The 19,045-nt window shown below is 36.9% G+C and overlaps 1 protein-coding gene across 1 annotated transcript; it reads right to left on the bottom strand.

Annotated features, from left to right (window-relative positions):
* Positions 1-704: 704 nt before the first annotated feature.
* Positions 705-18,251, bottom strand: stag2a (STAG2 cohesin complex component a). Its single transcript, XM_059551049.1, has 34 exons — positions 17,977-18,251; positions 17,255-17,339; positions 16,807-16,882; positions 16,066-16,200; positions 15,723-15,819; positions 15,563-15,639; positions 15,224-15,428; positions 12,972-13,123; positions 12,811-12,884; positions 12,593-12,716; positions 12,400-12,498; positions 12,196-12,275; positions 12,011-12,118; positions 11,778-11,886; positions 11,194-11,311; positions 11,003-11,106; positions 10,153-10,245; positions 9,823-9,912; positions 9,413-9,616; positions 9,265-9,335; positions 8,978-9,065; positions 8,380-8,460; positions 8,210-8,302; positions 7,952-8,123; positions 5,699-5,826; positions 5,515-5,616; positions 5,286-5,434; positions 4,923-5,051; positions 3,986-4,191; positions 3,647-3,866; positions 3,458-3,550; positions 2,636-2,762; positions 2,340-2,417; positions 705-1,954 (listed from the first exon to the last, which is right to left on the bottom strand). Exons 2-34 carry the CDS (start codon positions 17,290-17,292, stop codon positions 1,931-1,933), a joined length of 3,744 nt encoding a protein of 1,247 aa, XP_059407032.1. The 5' UTR covers positions 17,293-17,339; positions 17,977-18,251; the 3' UTR covers positions 705-1,930.
* Between the last annotated feature and the right edge of the window lie 794 nt (positions 18,252-19,045).

Genomic DNA, 19,045 nt, shown 5'->3' with positions numbered 1-19,045 from the left:
CTTTATCACCTTACTGACACATTTACACCTAAAAACTAATAAATAATAAATAATTTGAATTAGTTGTCTTGAACCTTCGGTATTGTTCGTCTTGCTCATCTTAATGTTAGAGTTTTGCACATTTGAAATATTAGAAAAATAATCTGCCTAGGAGCTCAGTGTGAACACTTTTGTGTTTATTCCTGAAACCTAACCAGTAATGTTTTAAACTAAAGTTAGAGACATCATTTTTACATCAACATTATTCTTAAATTCTATATTCAGTTATTTTTAAAAGATGTAAATATGCTTCATATCATGTCTACAAACAACTAACCCTTCATGACGTGTTTAGTAGTTTTTTTAATGCCGCAAATATCCAGACCTTTTGCTTGTTTAGCATTGATCTCTTGTCATTTGTTCTGGGTGGATGTGTTTGTTTTGTCATTGATTCTTTGTGTGAATGAAGGCTTTGATCAGGCCACTGTAGAACACTGACCTTCTTGTTCAAGACCCAGAAAATGTCACAGTTGCATTCAAGGTTCATAGAAACAAATCAATGATGAAGCAAAAGTGCTTTTGTAAGACATTTTTTAAATCAAATATAAAGAAAAAAACATAAATTCTGAGATCTAGTATTTTTCAATAAAGCAACTGAATAAAATGTGACGAATGTATTTTTCTTGCATTTTAGCAAAATGTGCAGCTGCCAATGAGAGCAGTGCTAAAGATCAGGAAGGTTTATTTAATATCTAAATATAAATGCAATAAACATAGTAAATGATACAACTGACATCTTGTATATAGAATAAAAACATCTTGGTTTTTATGTACAGTCCAATACATTAAAATACACACACACACACTTTTGGAAATAAGACATTGCAGGACTGAAAATTAAAATCAAAGTGGGACCAATGACCAACTATTTGTGAAACGCAAAAAGATGTTTCCTTTCCAATCCTGATCGAAAGCTCCATGCAGAAATGTATTTACCAGGCATAAAACCACCATGGTTACATTTACTAAGATTTCTCACCACAAAGACAATCATTATAATTCACTCCGATTAACAAGCCTAACCTCCTAAACAACCCACAACCACAATGAACTACACAGAAGGGAAAGATTATAGAATTTTTCACAGTGGAGCTTTTTCAAAATGAAAGTTAATAAAACATCAGTGATTCTCTCGGGACAGGTGCAATGTGAATGAGACGGTAGGTTGGATATCAAACATAAAAACATTAAGTTAAATATAAATCAGCAATGATTCACATTACATTACACATTTTGTGTAAAACAAAATAATTATATATATTTTTAAGATATATAATAATATATTAGAATACTATTTTTAATATTTAAAAAGAAATTGGATATATTCTACAGAAAGAGCTTTTCTTTGAAAATAGGGGGCAATGCTCTTAATGCAGAAATACCTTTGAAATTTTATGTTGACCAAAAAAATTTAAAATCAAGACATTAATTTAACTCGAGTCAGGGGTGGGATTCCTAAGTTTTAACCAATCAGTACAAGTGCTTAGAGCTCTCAGAGAACATATACATATATAATGTGAAGAAAAAAAACAGACACTGCAAGTCTAAACCCTTTAAAGAAAGTTGAGGTATAAATTTAAGATTTAAATCACCCTTTATAAAGTCATTTACAACTGATTGTCTTTACAAAATTACCTAAAAATCTAAACTCCTCCAGGAGTTAAAAAAAAAGAAGCTATTTTTAAACCTCCATTACAAAAGAGCATGAAAAGATAAGTCTGATCTCATGCTGAAAATGTCTGTCTGTCGCCCTGTGGGCTGTTATATGTACAGATGGAAAGTTATGGTGTGTTTTCAGGAGGGAGAGATACGCAGCACCATCATGTGCATTTAGTTCATGGAGTGAAATCAGAGGAGGGAAACCTCATGTCACCGCTCTCATGTATCCATCTCAGAACATGGAGACATTAAGAACCTGTTAAACAAAACACACAGAGTCACTTTAGAATGATGTTTTAAACTTCATAGGTTTTTGTTTTGTAATATATCGTTTTTGGCATGAATGGGTCTTTAGTACTGTGTTCTTCCTTAGCATTTCGTCTGTCAGTTAACAGTGACGAGTAAATGGACAGCGAGAACAAACAAGCAAATTAGATTCTTGAAGTTTCGTGAAAAAAATAAACAAGTGCCACAATGTTGTGTGGGTGCTTACTGGCACAAGATTAAAAAAAAAAACACATAATCCTCTGGTCCCTCCTTTAATGTAAATCTAAGGGATTTCTAACAAGCACATCTAATCAATAAATTATGAAGTGGATTAATAAATGAATTAATAAACAGGCAGATGAAAGAATGCTTACAGAGTCATCCATGATGGAGGCAGGGTCAAAGTAGTCTGGTTTCAGCTCTGATCTCTCCCTGCGGTTTTTGGATGGAGGCTTCAGAAAAACAAAAAAAGGCAAAGTTAAAAACAACGACACACAAAATGTGTTTTCTCTTGAGCCCACAGCCGAAGGAAACCGGATTAGATGGATTATGGGAAGATCTTAGCAACGCTATCATAGTGTCTCTGCACCTGATTGAGTAACAGTGAATCTTTGCATTAGAAAGGGTTTTAACTCGTTGATAAGATGCTTTCCTGAATACTGATTCCTACCAGATCAATATCCATGGTGTCGAAGTCCATGCCCTCGTTAAGGTCGTCTAGTCGTTCCTCTGATGACATCATCACATCCTCTACAATTGGTTCCTCATCGTCCTCCATCAGCCCACTGCCACGCCGACTGCCAAGCAAATTATTAAAAAAATTAAATATGAGGGCAAGAATGCAAATGACCATGTAAGATTTTAAGGGCTGGTGACCACAATCAAAAACGTTCAAATCTTGTTACTGTGGCAGTCCTTATTCAAAAACCATAAAACGGAACAATGCTAGTTTGTCAACAAAATAGCATTAAAATGCAAAAGCTGAAATGATATCAAATCACAAGTAATTCATAATCAGGCCAGATAATCCATAAAGGTGCATCACTATGTGTATGACACTACCCTTCAAAAGATAGTAGGATTAAATGTTATTGAAATAAACCTCTTACATTCAACAATCAGCATTTATACAGTAAAACAGTAATATTAAAAACTAGTAAACAATTTTGCTATTTAAATATATTTTAATTGATTTATTTTTAGCAGCCATTTTTTTTTATTCTTCAATGTCACATGATACTTTTTATATGCTCCTTTGACACACAAAAAAATATTTATTATGAATGTCGAAAACAGCTTAATATTCACACGCTTTGAATAGAAAGTTCAAAAGAACAACTACATTTATTTGACAGAATTCTTTTGTAACATTATAAATGTTTTTACTATCACGTTTAATCAATTTTACTGCATCATTGCTGAAAAAAAGAATTAATTTCTATGTTTTAAAAATCATACTGATCCCAATATTTGTATGTGAATGTGTACTCACATGGTGTGCTGAATGTGGCCTCTCATCTTGCCGTACTGCAGGCTTGCTCTTTCCTGCTGCTGTTTCTGTGCCATCATCCACGCGACCTGAGAACTGAAAACAAAACAGCTCTCAATCAAATTTTTACTAATAAGGGTATGTGTGTGTGTTATGTAATATGTGGAAAACTTTTAGTTTTTCTGTGCTTACTTGTAGTCCATGTGTTGGTGCTGTTGCTGCAGAGGTGTGTGTGGCGTTTCGTTGCTCATACTGTAAACTCCCATGTACCCCTGCTCAGGGCGGAGCTTCTTTGCATCCCGCAGGACAGTAGAGACGATGTGGGGAGATGACATCATTGCAGGAGTGTGCGGGCCACTCTGCTCACGATTTACCCACATGCTCACATCACTGCTGCTACAGCTACTGTCCTCTGAGAGACAGACATAGAGAGAAGACAATGAAACAGCAAGTCAGTTTTACCCTAAAGATTATAGATGAATCTATAAAGATTCTAATGAATCATATAATTACGATTCAATGCATATGTACCCTCGGGTAGTTTTCTCTTGCTGGCGGCAGGTGGTTTGCTCCTGCGACTGCGGGTGGAGCTCCTGCTGCTCATACCGCTGATGACAGACAGAGTGTCATCATCAGTGCCCGCCTGCAGAGAGTTACGGTAGGAGATGAGCGGTAACCAGCAGTCGTCCCTCTGCAGGGCCATTTGAAAGGTCATAAACCGCTCTAGATACAGGTGCCTGAAGGGAGAGATTGGAAGTCAAACAATAAACAGAAATATACTTCAATAGAGATACTAATTTAAAGAAAAATGCACCATTAACCTTCAGAGACCCAGTGTAACAGAATTTCAACATTTGTATATTTTTCAATTACGCGTCACCAAAAATGCCACCAACAGGCTGACATATTTAACACTTTTCAAACCAAACCAAAAAATCTATTTAGAAAGTTAATTTATCTATGTGTCTAGTGACGGGAAAAGGCTTATATGCCCTGAAAATTTTAACATACCGGTACATATAAAAACATTGTTCAAAGCATAGAAAAAATGCAACGCTGGCATCAAACTTTTTTCTACTGTTTTTACACAGTGAAGCCTATTTAATGAATGGTACAAAAAAAATCAGCTGTTTTCTGATCTGATTTGTCAATTGCTCATTGACAAGAAAAACATACGTTTTTTAAATATTTAAATTTAAATACAGTATTTTAATCAAATTTACTGGTTCAAATCTATTATTTTTCAAATACACTCGTGTGCTGGTTTTCACTTTAGTAGAAATTTAGCAAAATGGCAAATGTTTTGCAACCTTTAGTCATATTACAATGCAAAAGTGCCTAAATGAAATGTTTTTTTTTTTTTTTTTTTTTACAACTAATGGCTTCCTAAAACTACTGCATCATGAATATAAAAACTTGGGTCTTTGAGGATTTGAGACAGCAGGGATTCTCAATGTGAGTGTCTTACACAGTCCTCTTGTCCTGCCTCAGTAGTTTGGAGGAAAACTCACTGAGGATGTCAAGGAATGCGAGGTTTAGAGGAGGGCCGCCCTCCCCCTGTGGACTGGGTTCTTTAAAGGCAAATTCTATTCCATCCCTAAACACAGAAAACACACACTCTGTGACTCTGTCTCAAAGACACACATTTTCCCCTTTTCCACTTAAATGATTTTAATGTTAATGCTGGTGCCAGAATTAAATTCCCAATATAAAAAATACAGTTTAACACAAATAGGATAAAGAAAGTGGCTGGAGCTCTCATACAAAGATTCGAGATCAAGAACCAGAACACAGCTGGGACTTCACAGCAACTGTGTTTAAATTGTCTTACTTGTGGAGCATTGCAATGGCCTCTCTGGTTTTGATTTGATCGAGTCCAAACGTGAGTGAGAAGCGTCGGGCCAGTTCTTTAATCCCACAGAATGCAGATGTGGACCGATCGAAGTTACAGCCCAGATCATTCAGCATCTCATTAAACAGCTGAAACACAAACATCACACTTCTGTTATTCAGTGTTGCTGGGAGAGCCGGTCTGAGTAAGGAGGGAAGCACTGCCTCACCTGCTGCAAGCTGAGGATCAGAGTCTTGGCACACTGAATCTTGTCGATCTGACGTGCTTTACTCATGGTCTCCTTAATGATATCACCGTAATCATTATAGTACTACACACAGACAGAGACAGGGAGTCAATGTAAGCATCAAGTAACAAACAGAGAGGAATGTTACAACATAAATGAGACTCACTCTCATGTATTGTCTGAAGATATCTGCTCCTGTCTTCATCTCTACCACACTGTAGATTATTAATTTGCAGAAGGCGGCCAGTAAATTCCTGCGTCTGTGGAGCGCCTCAATCTTACCAGCCTCGTCATCTGCAAGACACAACCAAAAATTAGCTTAATAAATTTGACTGGATAGTAAAAAAAAATAGCAGTCAACAATCGTGCAGAATTTAATAATGATAATAACTAATCATAACATACTGTAAAAAAGAAAAAAAAAAGGAAAAAAAAAATGACCAAACTTTTGACTGGTAGTGTGTTAAGTTTTGCACAAATGATTTATTTAATAGATTACGTCTCATCATAAAAGGTTCAGCATCTCATTTCTGTTCCATTGTTTCCTAAGAGGTTTCTTAAAGGAATAGTTCACCCAAAAATGAAAATTCTGTCATAATTTTATTTGTCATAAGTTTTGGTTAATTTTCAAAATACAAATTAAGATATTTTTAATGAAACAAGAGCTGTTTCTGTCCCTCCACTGAAAGTCCAGGTAAACAACATTTACATGGTCTAAAATATAAAACATCAGAAAACAAATCCATATGTAGGGTTGGGTATCGTTTGAATTTGATCAATTTCCGATTCTGCTTATCGATTACGATTCGTTTCGATTCTCAGTTTCGATTCCAATGTGATTAAGTAATTATATCAAACATTTATCCTCTGTATCTTTTTTGAAAAGCATTTATTAGAGCTGAATACCATGAACAAAAATCAATATGCAACATAAAAACAGGACTCTTTAAGAGTCGTTTGTGTGCAAAATAGAACAGCATGATTCTGGATAAACAGTTTGTTTGTTTGTTTTTTCCCCAAATGGAAATTGTAGTTCTCTTATGATTCTGAAGAAAAAACATTAGACAACTAAACAAAATCACATGTAATTTATGAATAAATGATTCAATGACTCACTCAAGATGTACTTGTTTCATAACTGGATGAATCAGCGTTCTTGAACGAATCTCTTCTATGATTCAAAGACAAATACATTTTAACAGCCCCTTTTCACCACCTACTGGCGTAACAATGTAATCGATAAATCTCCATTTGAATTGTCAAATTACTTTCAAATGGTGATTTACCCTATTTTAAATCACTACCATACAAATCGAACAAATTATAAACTTTTATCCCAGTACTACTGTTTTTTGAATGTTTGTAACAGAACTAATGATACTGTGTGGCTGAAAAGACCAATAATACAAAAGACTATGAAGCGGTTTCATTCATGACAGAAGGCAGCAGCTCTCTTTAGGTCAGTGGCAGTGCAAACACAAATTTAAATGTACAAATCACACTGGTATGATCATACGCTGCCAAACCAAGTGATCACAACATTGATCGCACAACGTCAAAGGTGGAAGAATGAAAGAGACAAATCATTGTAATATAGGAACAGAATCCCGTTGGTGTTTGAATCGTGCTCGTGATTTTGAACGATCTATTAAATTAAAGTGCTTTGTCATGTTGGTGGTGACACCTCTCTTCCAACATGTTCAGCTATAATGGATATTATACTTCGCCTGTTTGGCCCTCTGATTGCAAATGTAGCCAAACTTTGGAGCGCTTAGATTAACGCGGAAAACCATAGTAGATCGCTAGGTCCGGTCCTCAAAGATGAAGTGAAAAAGAGTGCATAGGAATCAAAAGGCGGAATCGAGTTTGACAACAAGTATCCGATTCCTGACCTTAAAGTCCCTGTAAAGAAATGTGCATCCCTATCCACCAGTCATTCATTCACTGCGGAAATCATGGAGCCTTTACGCATTATGTCAAATGCATCCACACATTTGTAGCATTACTATAGAATTTTACCTGAGCATTGCAAATCGTGCATATTCCATTGTTCTTGGTTCTTGTCAACAGAATCTCTACTATGATAAGCACTTAATGAATGACAGGCTTTCCGTTGTAACCAGTTGTAACATTGCATAAGGCTGACATCTAGTGGAGAAGACTAATGATAAGATTCACATTAATCAGAGTTTGTTTTAAATGTTTGCTGAACTAAACACCAGAAATCATCGATTTGCGGCTATTGAGAATCGATATCGAATCGACATCTTTTAAAAAAAAATGATTAATCTAAAAATCTATTTTTTTTTTTGCCCAGCCCTATTGCATACTTGCTGTTATACACTCATATTCACACACAGTAGTGTGTGTGCCACCTTAAAGTGAATCAGAGCAGTCTTCTATCCTAATTGTCATTTACCTGTGCTGCTGTCCTCATCCTGGTCAACAAACACGTGATCAAGGATGAAGTTGAGTAGTTCGCTCTGTAAGGATGCATCTGGACTGAACACCAGGGGCTCTAAAGCTTCCCGCCCCGACGCTACAATCTGATAACTGAAGATCAGGAGTGCATCACAGAGAATGGTGAAGGCCTACAACACACAAATCACAGTTCATTTTCCCAGAATCCCCTATACATGAAAGGATGTAGGGTCCTGGTGTGGCAGGTCAGACTCACCTGTTCTTTGACAACAGTGCTGATACTATTCAGGTACCTCTGACACATCATACAGAAGGCTCTCACTTGTCTTCGCAACAGCACCATATCATCCTGAAATGGGACGATAGTGACTAAACGCTCACAAATGACAGTCTCAACACAGCTCTGGGCGTGTATGTGTGTTCTACCTTGCTGGTACTGGACTCCGAGACCTTAGCCAAGTGCCAGAGTATGACATAGTGAGTGCACTGGAGTGCATGAGCCACAATCTATAAAGGCAAAACAAAATAATATAATCAAACACATGGCCCAAAGACCAAATATGGCCTGTACAGAAGTGTAGTAGGGCCTGCTTTTTGAAAAAAAAAAAAAAATAGGGAACATGTAATTAAAAGGTAATTATTTTGAGTTTAAGGGGCTTATCTGTACTGCTAGTTAAAAATTGATTATTATATTAATACAAAACAATTATCCGTTACATTATTTTGTAGGTCTAACTTTGTATTAATGTTCTCTTATCCAGTCAAGTCTTATCACTAAATATTTTTTTTCTTCTTCTTAAAAACATTATTCCTTGATTATGAATTTATGTAATTAAATTTCCTCTAAATGCATCTGGGGAACAAAAATTGTAAAAGCAATGTGCTCCATTTTATGCCATTACTGGTCATTAAGGCAACATTAAGTTGTTTCAGAGCAACATTTCACTGCAAAAGAGCATGTATAAGGCATGCAACCGGGCCAGTGGAATAAAATGAGTTAAGCCTCTGGATCAGTATTCAGTACCTGCTCAGGCATATCTCCATTCTGCAGGCCAGAGTTCAAAAGTTTGTAGTTGCTGGTGAAAAGGTCCCATTTAGTGAGGTCATGGGCACTGCAAGGAGCACAAACACAGTTCTGATTAAGAAAGTCCACTGGTCTATGAATGTGAACTTCACAAAACATGTAACGATTTATTTAATTAACTCCAAAATCAATTATAATAATAATAATAATAATAATAATAATAATAAAAAAAGATCTGTTTTAGGACCTTTGGAATTTCTCAGATTTATCAAAAAGTGTGTTCTTACTTGTGGAAGGCTGTGATTCTTTTGAGTGTTGACAAAACTTGATAGGCATCATCTTCATCAGGCTCCTCTCCCTTAAAGAAACGAAACCGTTAAAACTGAATCTGGTGAAATCACAAAGAACAGTCCCAGAGAAAATTAGCACACACACCTCCTGCAGGACGTCCTCCAACAGACGGTGGAACTTATCGATCTGTTCATCAATCATCTGGCTGCGGACAATATCTACACGGTTATAGATGGTGAATTCTTCATTGCATAGTGCATGGAATGTCATGGAACATGCCTCTAATACATCTGTGTCTGTGTGCTTCTCCACCACATCACGGACCTGGCGCAGCAAAGCATCCAGATGCTGCAGGACATCAGCACAAGAATTACTTCTAGAACTACTACAACAAAACATTTACTATCAGTCATTTCTTGACTTCATATATGGATTAAAATATGTTACTACTATTGGAAAAATTTTTCATGTTAAAAGTGACTTATTTTATTAGCACAATATGTAGTGTACTATGTGATACATTTTATTTAATTTTTTTGTATGTGAATAATTACCTTTTCCAGCCGACCAGTTGTGTAGATCTCTAGATCAAAATACTGAGGAAACTGCAACAGATTAGTGACCTTCTCTGGGTCCACTGAATACTGAGAAAGAGACAGAGAAGTAATTTTTCAGAAATCACTTGGTTTCCATCGTTATTTAGATTGCAATCACTTATTTGGGATATCTGTATGCAGTGAGATGTGGACCATTGCTTTATCCCCAAAAAGCCAAACAATACTGCACAATACTTCTTAAAGTGATCTTTACATTTACATAATTTACATTTGTTTGTTATTCAACTGATGCATTGCACGCATCTGGCAAGGCACAAAATCACTCACTTTAGCCAGTAACAGAGGCAGAGCCACAGCAAATGTTTCAGTGATCTTTGTTCGATCATCCAGCTGGGTTTTCTTTTCTTTAGCTGTTAGAACCTGTGCCAGAATAAGAAACAGCATGCACATTTGAAAAACATGAAAAGGAGGAAATAATAACAGAATATTTATTTATGGGCGGTTTAGAAATTCATTTGATCTATTGATCATTTAACATGATTGACAATTTTCTGGATTGAAAATATTTGTGTGTGCATGAGTAATATGTTTGGCTACTACGGTTTTGTGATATTCAAAGTTTTGAAAATATCCTCACAAATATAGTAAATATGCCAAAAAAAGAACATGTCCACATAAGCGGGTTCTCTCTGTTTGAAAAGAACAATCGGCAAAATGAGTTTGCTTCAGAGTAATGAAAGAAATAGCAACAGGTTTTTTCCATATTATGATGTACATCAGAGTGATCAGAACAGACTATTGAAAAAGAATCAATATAGAACAGGTTCTTGGATCTATTCATGAGGTTCTTGACTTGATGGAGGCCGATCTGAATGTGAGCATAACATGCAGGGTTTAAATGGACTAAATAATTAGTCCAGCATACATTACCAGAGAAACACAAAAAAAATATTTAAATGAACCCCATGCACGGACAAGTTATTCAACAATAGCAAATTTAGAAAATAGATAGGGTGAATTTATATTTCATGTCAAAATTTTATCCAGTAATACCTTTTTGGTTTAGGTTCAGGGCCAGGAGATTAAAAAAAATCACCTCCGTGTAAAAACGTTTGCATCTATGCGACATCCTCACTAATATGGTGAAACCAAAATGTTGTTTGTATGTGTGTCTCACCCTTTTGCCAGGGCCTCGTCCGATGGGTGGGTGACACTCACAAGTCTGCCTGACAGCACAAAGCATGATCTCAATCAGAGCAGTTTCCTGAGCATCAGTGAGAGCTGAAACACACAAATCATGGGGATTAAATAGTTTAGGTAAGAATGATTTTTAGCCAAATTCTGATCCTGACACAAATAGCCATGTACCCTCCTCTCCGGGGTAAGGTTCATCCAGCAGCAGGCTGATCATACTCTCCCAGTCCTTCAGCAGCTCTGATGCACAATCCCACAAGCTGTCCACCAGGTAGGCACCATGCTCATGCAGCTAAAACACACAAACTTTCATGATATCTTAAAAAGCCAACCTACTGTCTCACAGTTTACTATTCTATTCAGAGGAATAAATTAGGCTACATTCTTAATCTCTAACTGCCTTTGTCACAATTTGTTCTCATACAATGCACTGGCATCTCAGAGAAGGAAAACAGACATGTGAAATACTACATTTTTACATTTACATTTATTCATTTAGCTGACGCTTTTATCCAAAGCGACTTACAATTGCTATATATGTCAGAGGTCGCACGCCTCTGGAGCAACTAGGGGTTAAGTGTCTTGCTCAGGGACACATTGGTGTCTCACAGTGGATTCAAACCCGGGTCTCTCACACCAAAGGCATGTGACTTATCCACTGCGCCAACACCACCCCCATACTATGACCTGCCCAGTCAAAATATTTCTATACCAAGACATTAAGAAGTGACATAGCACGCTGAGCACATCAAGCACACCTCACTCTCAAGAAAGAACAAGACAGTCGTTCTGATGAGGTTAGCATTCAAACACTGTCTGCCTCTCCTGGGCCGCCCCTCATCCTCTGGACCATGATGACTGAATAACCTGGGAACACAGCACCAGCATACAGGAATCAGTCAGTCATGGTGAGCATCAGATGCATTATGGATAAGAACTAATGTGGCAAATGTGTTTAATTACACTGTTATTTAAAAAATGTGACATTTACTTTTTGTAGAGAAACTCCCCTGCTGCCACAGCAATGGGTCGGTGGGCGGAGTAAACCAAGTGATAGACGCTCTCACAGTCTTCTGCCGTCAAAATCTCATCACTACTCCTGTGTGCGTAAACAAACACAATCACATAGTAAAAGGACACCTCTAAAAGAAAAGTAAGACTGAATGCTGAACTCACTGCAAGACCAGCGTCAGCAACTTAATGGCCTGAACAGCAACATCATATTCCTTATCCAAAGTCATGGACACAATCCGATCCTACAGAGACAAAGAATGAGAGAACTGTTGGTAAGAAACTACATTTTCCAGTGATGAATAGGAATCCACACTTAGAGACGTTGTTGGCATAGCAAGAGACCAAGAGTCCTGGTGAAAGACTCACCTTGAAGCGGCTGGTGAAGAGTTCAAGTCTGGCATTGAGTTCTCTGCTATAATACAAACCCTGAAGAGCAGTGAGACACTTCAGACGGACCTCACCTTGCTGGGGAATGAAAAATAGTGTAAATGGATGAAACGTGAGATGTGGTAGGTTTGACCTGTATATAACAACCAATCTGTATGAATGTTTGTGATACCTTATCATACATGGTCCAGCCCACGTACTTCAGGTAACTGTCATTAAGAAATGCATCACTGTACATCTTCATCCACATACCAATCTCTTCAATGCAGACAACCCTGATCTCAGCAATCACATCCCTGCACACAAATACAAGAGAAAAAGCAGCTCTTAGATCATTTAAAAATATGAATTTCTTGAATCAGTCAGTCAATTATTGGGATGTTTGCTTACCTGTATCTGTGGATGAATACTCCTTTAAAAATGGCATTCATCATGTTCTCAATCTCATCCTGGTTTTCCTGGAGCTAATAATTACAAAAGAACATGTTTGAATGAAGGTTTTTTAAGTATATGGATGTGTATGTGTTTGTACGTGTGTGTGTGTGCATCACCTCCTTGCGTTTTTGCAGCAGGAGCTCCAGGCGTTCATTGGCTCGTTTCCCAATGCTCTTGTTGCGTTCTGTCTCATATTGTCTTTGTGTGTTGTCCAAATTAATGCTCAAATTCAGAGCAACATTCACCAAGGCGGTCATCAGTTTCATGGCTGAAATACAGTGGAAGAAAAGTTCAGTGTATAATTCATACTAGGTGTGGGCGATATCATATGGAAAAATATTATATCACAGGTTTTTGTTTTTTAGAAATATCACGGATTCACGACTTTATCACAATTCTTTGTAATGTTGGTTTTACTATTTTGCAAGTTGTCTAAGCATTACAGCCAAACAAATTTCCTTATTATAAAAACAAAGCCTTTCAAGGTAACAAAAAAAGAAAAAAAAAGAATGGCAGATATTTAGAGGGCGAAGGTTAAAATCTTTGTTCTTATTTTTTTAATAACAAAGATAAAAGAATGAAAAAGATACACATTACAATTACACGTAATATACAAATAAAACAAACAGTGCTTTATTTTCAGGTACAATAGATGTATTTTGCAGGAGCATTCAAGAAATTGAATGAACCGATATAAAAATACAACACTATATAAACTGATACCTAAAGCAACATTATTAAATTTATTCAGTCAAGAGCAGTGAGTGCTTTTTCTCTTTGTGTTTTGTTGTTTTATTAACGTTAAAGGAATACCGTAATTCCTCAAATAATAACCGGTAGTCAAATAAACGCCGGGCCTCTTATAGTGGCCGGGGGCGTGGTCAACACGGACAAATAAAGGCCGGTCTTAAATAAAGTCCGGGGAAAATTTGTGCAGCAGAGCCAGATAACGAACGTACACGTCCACTGCCGGAGCGTTTCTCATTCTCGAGTCAAGAACCGGTTGCATCGGTTTTCGGATCACCAGTACACTGAACCGAGAAGCGTTTCTTTCAGACGCGTCTGATTCGAGAACCGAGGAGCTGATGATACTGCGCATGCGTGATTCAGCATGAAGCAGACTGACACGCAGCGCGTGAGAACCGAGCTTGTTCTTTTAGTGATTGATTCTGAACTGAATGTTATGATCTCTATCCACTGTCCACTTTAAATTTAAAACGGGTTATTTAAAACAATTACTTATCAAACAGACGGAATTAGAAATAAAGGCCTGCCTCTAATAAAAGCCTTCTTCAAATAAAAGCCTGTTACCTTCTGCAGTTCAGGTAAATAAAGGCCCCGGCTTTTATTTGAGGAATTACGGTAGTTCACCCAAAAATTTAAATTCTGTCATGTTTTATTTTTATACCACCATTTACTCATTCAAAAGTGGTTTTAAACCTGAATGAGTTCCTTCTGAAGATAAATGTTATTTTGAGGAACATGGAAAACCAAACAGTTGCTGGTCCACAGTGACTTCCATAGTATTTTTTTGTAATATTATATTTTATAGTATATTAAATATCAAGATTTTCAAATATCATCTTTATCATCGTGGCTACACACTCACGTGGCATTGTACTACATGGTCATGAAAACATATCGTTTGCATGTGTTTTTAAACACTGCAGTTTAAAACAAGTGAGTTTAAGCCATTGAAAGCGCAATCAGCAGCGAAAGAGAGCTCATTTAGGTGTACGTGCATGCTGCCTGAGAGACAATCTGTTTCTGAGCACTGTCAGAGATGCATGCACACAGGAAGACAGAATTTAGTTAGAGGTTAAATACACACACACTTGTGTGTGTTAAAATACCAATTTTTGCAAGTATCCTCATAAACACAGTAATTTAGGTCTTAAGTGAAAGCAAACAGTTGAGAAAAAATGCATGTATAACGGTATATTGGATTTGGGCAGCTCTTAAAGTGACAGCAGTCTAATATTCCTGCTGTCTGATCAAAGAGCTGCTGTCAAACAACAAAAGAGAAAATCTCTCACTGCTCGTCTAAATCACTTTTGTAACTTTAATAATAAGAAAAAAATATTTTACACTGTGAAGAATATGCAGTGTTTTTATAACTTGTATTACTTTATACAATGAAAGTAGCTTTTTTCTTATTTATTTATAATTTAGTCTAGTATTAGCCTGGTGACAAGAATTATGAAATTTCTATGGCATCAAACATTTTGCAAAACTAATTATATCATGATATATATAGTTACCATGAAATAAAATTACTCATCTTGTAATATTTTGGTCATATCGCCCACCCCTATGTTGTAGTATTTTATTCGGAATACTGCACAGTAGCTAGCCCAAAGTCACCCACCTGCCAGGGTACTGGTGTGTCTGAACGCTCTGACCTGTGAGTCTGACAGGCCGGTGAGAAGAGAGATTATCGTGTCCATCATGTACTCATCATAGATGATGCTGTACTGGCACTGTCGGACCAGGACCGCTATGAACTCACACAAGCTTAATTTAAACTTCTTCCACACCGGACCTGCCATTGCCAGCGGATAATCGCCACTGTCCTGAACACACACATACACACACACACACACACACACACACTCTTTTTCCATATACATTTACAGTACCTAATCTCCTCCATCCCATCATAGATTCTACCTATGGAAATGTCTGTGGTATAAACAGGTTAACAAACCTCATCAAACTCTTCCGTCATTTTCCTGATGATCTCAGAATTTTGCATGTGCCGAAACATCTCGGAGCTCACGGCACCTATAAAAAACATACACATTCAATAAGACAAAATATACAATGGAATTATGTAAACTCATTTAAACCTCAGAACACACACACACCTTTACAACCAGAGCAGTGGATAAAGAAGTTGATGAGTTCTAGCAGGGCAGAGTCTCTGTCCGTCTTATAGGACTCAATCCAATCATCAACCACTGACTACAGAGAGAGAGAGAAAGCAAACACACACACACTCGCTCAGTTAAACCTTCTTTCCTACACGCACAGCCTACACAGAAACCATAGACTGCAGTTAGACCTGGATATAATAACCAACCACACAAACTGCTGATTTACTCTGATGATACATCCGAGCACTTTGAGACAGAGAGCGTGTATGTCTGTAAATGAATATAGTCTGACAGATCAGCATGTATCTGAAGTTGTTCGTGTGTATGCTGATACCTGTGTGGCACCCTTGCCCAATTTGACAATCTCAAACAAACTGAGATTCTCCATGTCGTTCTCCTGATGGTGCCCATTTACCCGACCTCTCACCTCTGACCCCTTCAACTTCTCTCCAAGGGTCTTTTTCCCCTTCTAGACAAATAGCAAAAAGCAAGAACATTTGAATTAAACAAGCTTCTATGGCTGAATGGCTCAAACTGTAATTCCCATTGTAATTAATATTATGAATATTATTATTATTGCAATATTTCACAGTAAAATAAATGTAAGAACAATAACATAAGAAAATAAAAGTACTATTTTACAGTACAGCTGTTTTAATTTCTTTCTCAAATGTTAAACCATTAAAGTTATTTCAGTGGAAAACCTCAGGGAACCCACAAATCGTATTTTTTGTTAACAACAGCTGGTTTAAAGACAGTTGGTGCATATTGCATACCCAAACGCACATTATAAACTACCCAATCTGAGAGCTCATGCGGAAATGATTTTGTGTAGAGCAGTATTTTCTACAAACCACTCATGAGCTGCAGATTTGTAAAAAAACAATGTTGTGCTTCACTTGAAACACAACTCATTTATTTATTTAAATAAAATCACACTAAACCATATAGCAGTTTCACTTATATGAGATTAATCACGCAGCCTTGCTCATATCTGTTTAACAGTGTATTCGAAAGCTGATTGTGTGATAAAAGAGCTGAATGCCTTTCTGCAAGTTCTCTGTCTTATAGGTACCTTTCCTTTGCCAGATTTGCCATTCCGACCCTCGAGATCTTCAAGATCAGTGTCCGAGAGCTGAGAGTATCCTTTCCTAAACAAACAACGCACCAGTGATTAGAGCAGTGTGTATGTGGAGTACTTCAGGTGTATGTATTTAACAGGTGCTTTCATTATTGTTGGTGTTTACAGAGCTCTAACAAGAGGTCAGATGTGTTTTGTATGCATACGGGGCTGAATCTCCAAGACACAGTTTAATGAGCTGTTTTTCTACAATCATGAACACAGTGTTGTTTTAGTTAGGCCTTACACAAGCACACAGTAAGCAAGCTGTCATGTGGCAGGTGCTGGATTTCTTGTTTAATGTGCGAATGATGCTCATAAATGCTCAACATTTAGGTTTGGAGACACAGACAGTGTCTGTCTGGAGAAGGAGTTTGTTAGTTAGTTTGTGTCTGGTACTTACTGGTGGAAGTCTGTTTGAAGGTCCTGAGCTGCTATCATTTTCTCAACATCTTCTGTTTCTTCTGGAGTTTATAAGTGTTCCCACACTGCAGTGGGGATATTTGCATATAATATTTAATATAATATCAATATTTGCATATAAACACAACATCCACCCACATGTAACAACCATAACGATTCATGATGCAGTTACTGAATGGGGTTATTGACGGGCGCCTGTCTGTGTGAAGGACGTGTGTATAATCGTTATGACTTTAATCATAAATATCAAACATCTGCTGTCAAAAACATTACCGTAAGCAAAATCTAACCATACAAAACTGGATAAACTTCATTAATCACACAAAATCTGTATGTATTCGTGTAACATGTGAAATTTTAATAATTGTGTTATAAATGTGGAGTTCGATTTCCGTAAACACGGGCTAGCATGCTAACATGCTAACGGGCCTCCAGCTCCTCTAACAGTCATTAAAACCGCCCAAAACCCACCAAAACAACGTGAAACTCGCTGCAAATCCCTTTTAAAACTTTACATTTCTTCATACGACGCACATTATAGTGTTTATTAATTCTAACTAATGGCCCAAACTGTTTTGACATACGAACGACTCTCTAAAGACGAATCTCCCGAACGAAGTCACGGGAAAATGTCTTTTATTTATTTTATTTTTTCTAAAATCACCGATATTTATGAAGATCGGCCGCCATTTCCTTCCTCACCTCCCCTTTAGCGTGAGTCCAGCAGCATCAAACCCGCCCAGAACTGCTGCTGCTGCCGCCGCTGCCGCCGAACGGTGCGGAACCGAACCGAACCGGAGCTCCGTGGTTAAAACATTAAAACATGTTCCAAGTAGAACTGGCTCAGTTCTGTTTGTGTTTCAGAGCTAGAAGAGGCAATTTGCTGATGTGGGCAGACAGGAGTAAAAAATACAGCCTCGAGAAACCCAAAACACACTTATTACGTGTCCACACACACCCACATTGCATCCACACACAAGCACACGCACACAAGCACATCATGGGACTCGCACTGTTAATTTCTGCTAATTGTTTTGTTTACAATGGTTGTATATTGAATTGAAAATACATTAGTTCTAAATCACAATTTATTTACAAACAAATAAAAGAGAAGGATGAATTCATGTCAGCCAGATTTGAGGACATAAAAAGTTATTTTGTCAACCATTTCAAATTAAATGGAAGAGTTAGAAGAATAGATCAAACTTTGACAAACGAGCACAACTCTGACAGAAAAGGGTTAAACGTCCAGGTCTCCTTATTACACTTTGATTCACATGGTGAGATTGAAGATTTCAGCAATAACAAAGTACAGAAAACGTGGTTTGACAGATAAATAATGAACAAAATAGCTGAAAAATAGTACCTAATTTGCAAAGTTTCAGGTTTTTTTTTCTTTTCTTTTAATGATAGTGATTAATAATTATTGTCCTTGGACGTTTTGTTTTAATACACCTGAAATGTGCAGACAAGCAAGAGAATACAAGAAGTGTCAAAACTCGGTGAAATGATGGTGGACGGAGAAGGATTTGTGTTTATATAGAAAAGGAGTGATATCAGAATAAAGCTGTCACAAAAAAAAAAAAAAAATATATATATATATACAGGTATAGAGCTTAAATACGAGTACAAAAAAAATTAAAAAACATTTGAAATGTCTCAAACAACTAAATCAAATCACAGACATAAAAAAATAACAGGATGTTTTGTTTGTTTATGCAAATAATAAATGATATGTTGAAACATATGATGAAAACTGTTTATGCTGAGG

This window comes from Carassius carassius, chromosome 5 (genome assembly GCF_963082965.1).
Source record: "Carassius carassius chromosome 5, fCarCar2.1, whole genome shotgun sequence".
Lineage (NCBI taxonomy): Eukaryota > Metazoa > Chordata > Actinopteri > Cypriniformes > Cyprinidae > Carassius > Carassius carassius.
The sequence above is the reverse complement of the archived record's forward strand: the minus strand, read 5'-3'. Positions and strand labels throughout refer to the sequence as shown.

Bases quoted from the DNA above. Each gene is read 5' to 3' on its own strand.
- stag2a (XM_059551049.1), bottom strand. From the start codon at position 17,292: ATGATAGCAGCTCAGGACCTTCAAACAGACTTCCACCA. The intron at 12,499-12,592 runs GTATCACAAACA...TTCATTCCCCAG, and splicing joins GCTGGACCATGTATGATAAG to CAAGGTGAGGTCCGTCTGAA. The intron at 9,617-9,822 runs GTAATTATTCAC...GATGTCCTGCAG, and splicing joins CAACTGGTCGGCTGGAAAAG to CATCTGGATGCTTTGCTGCG.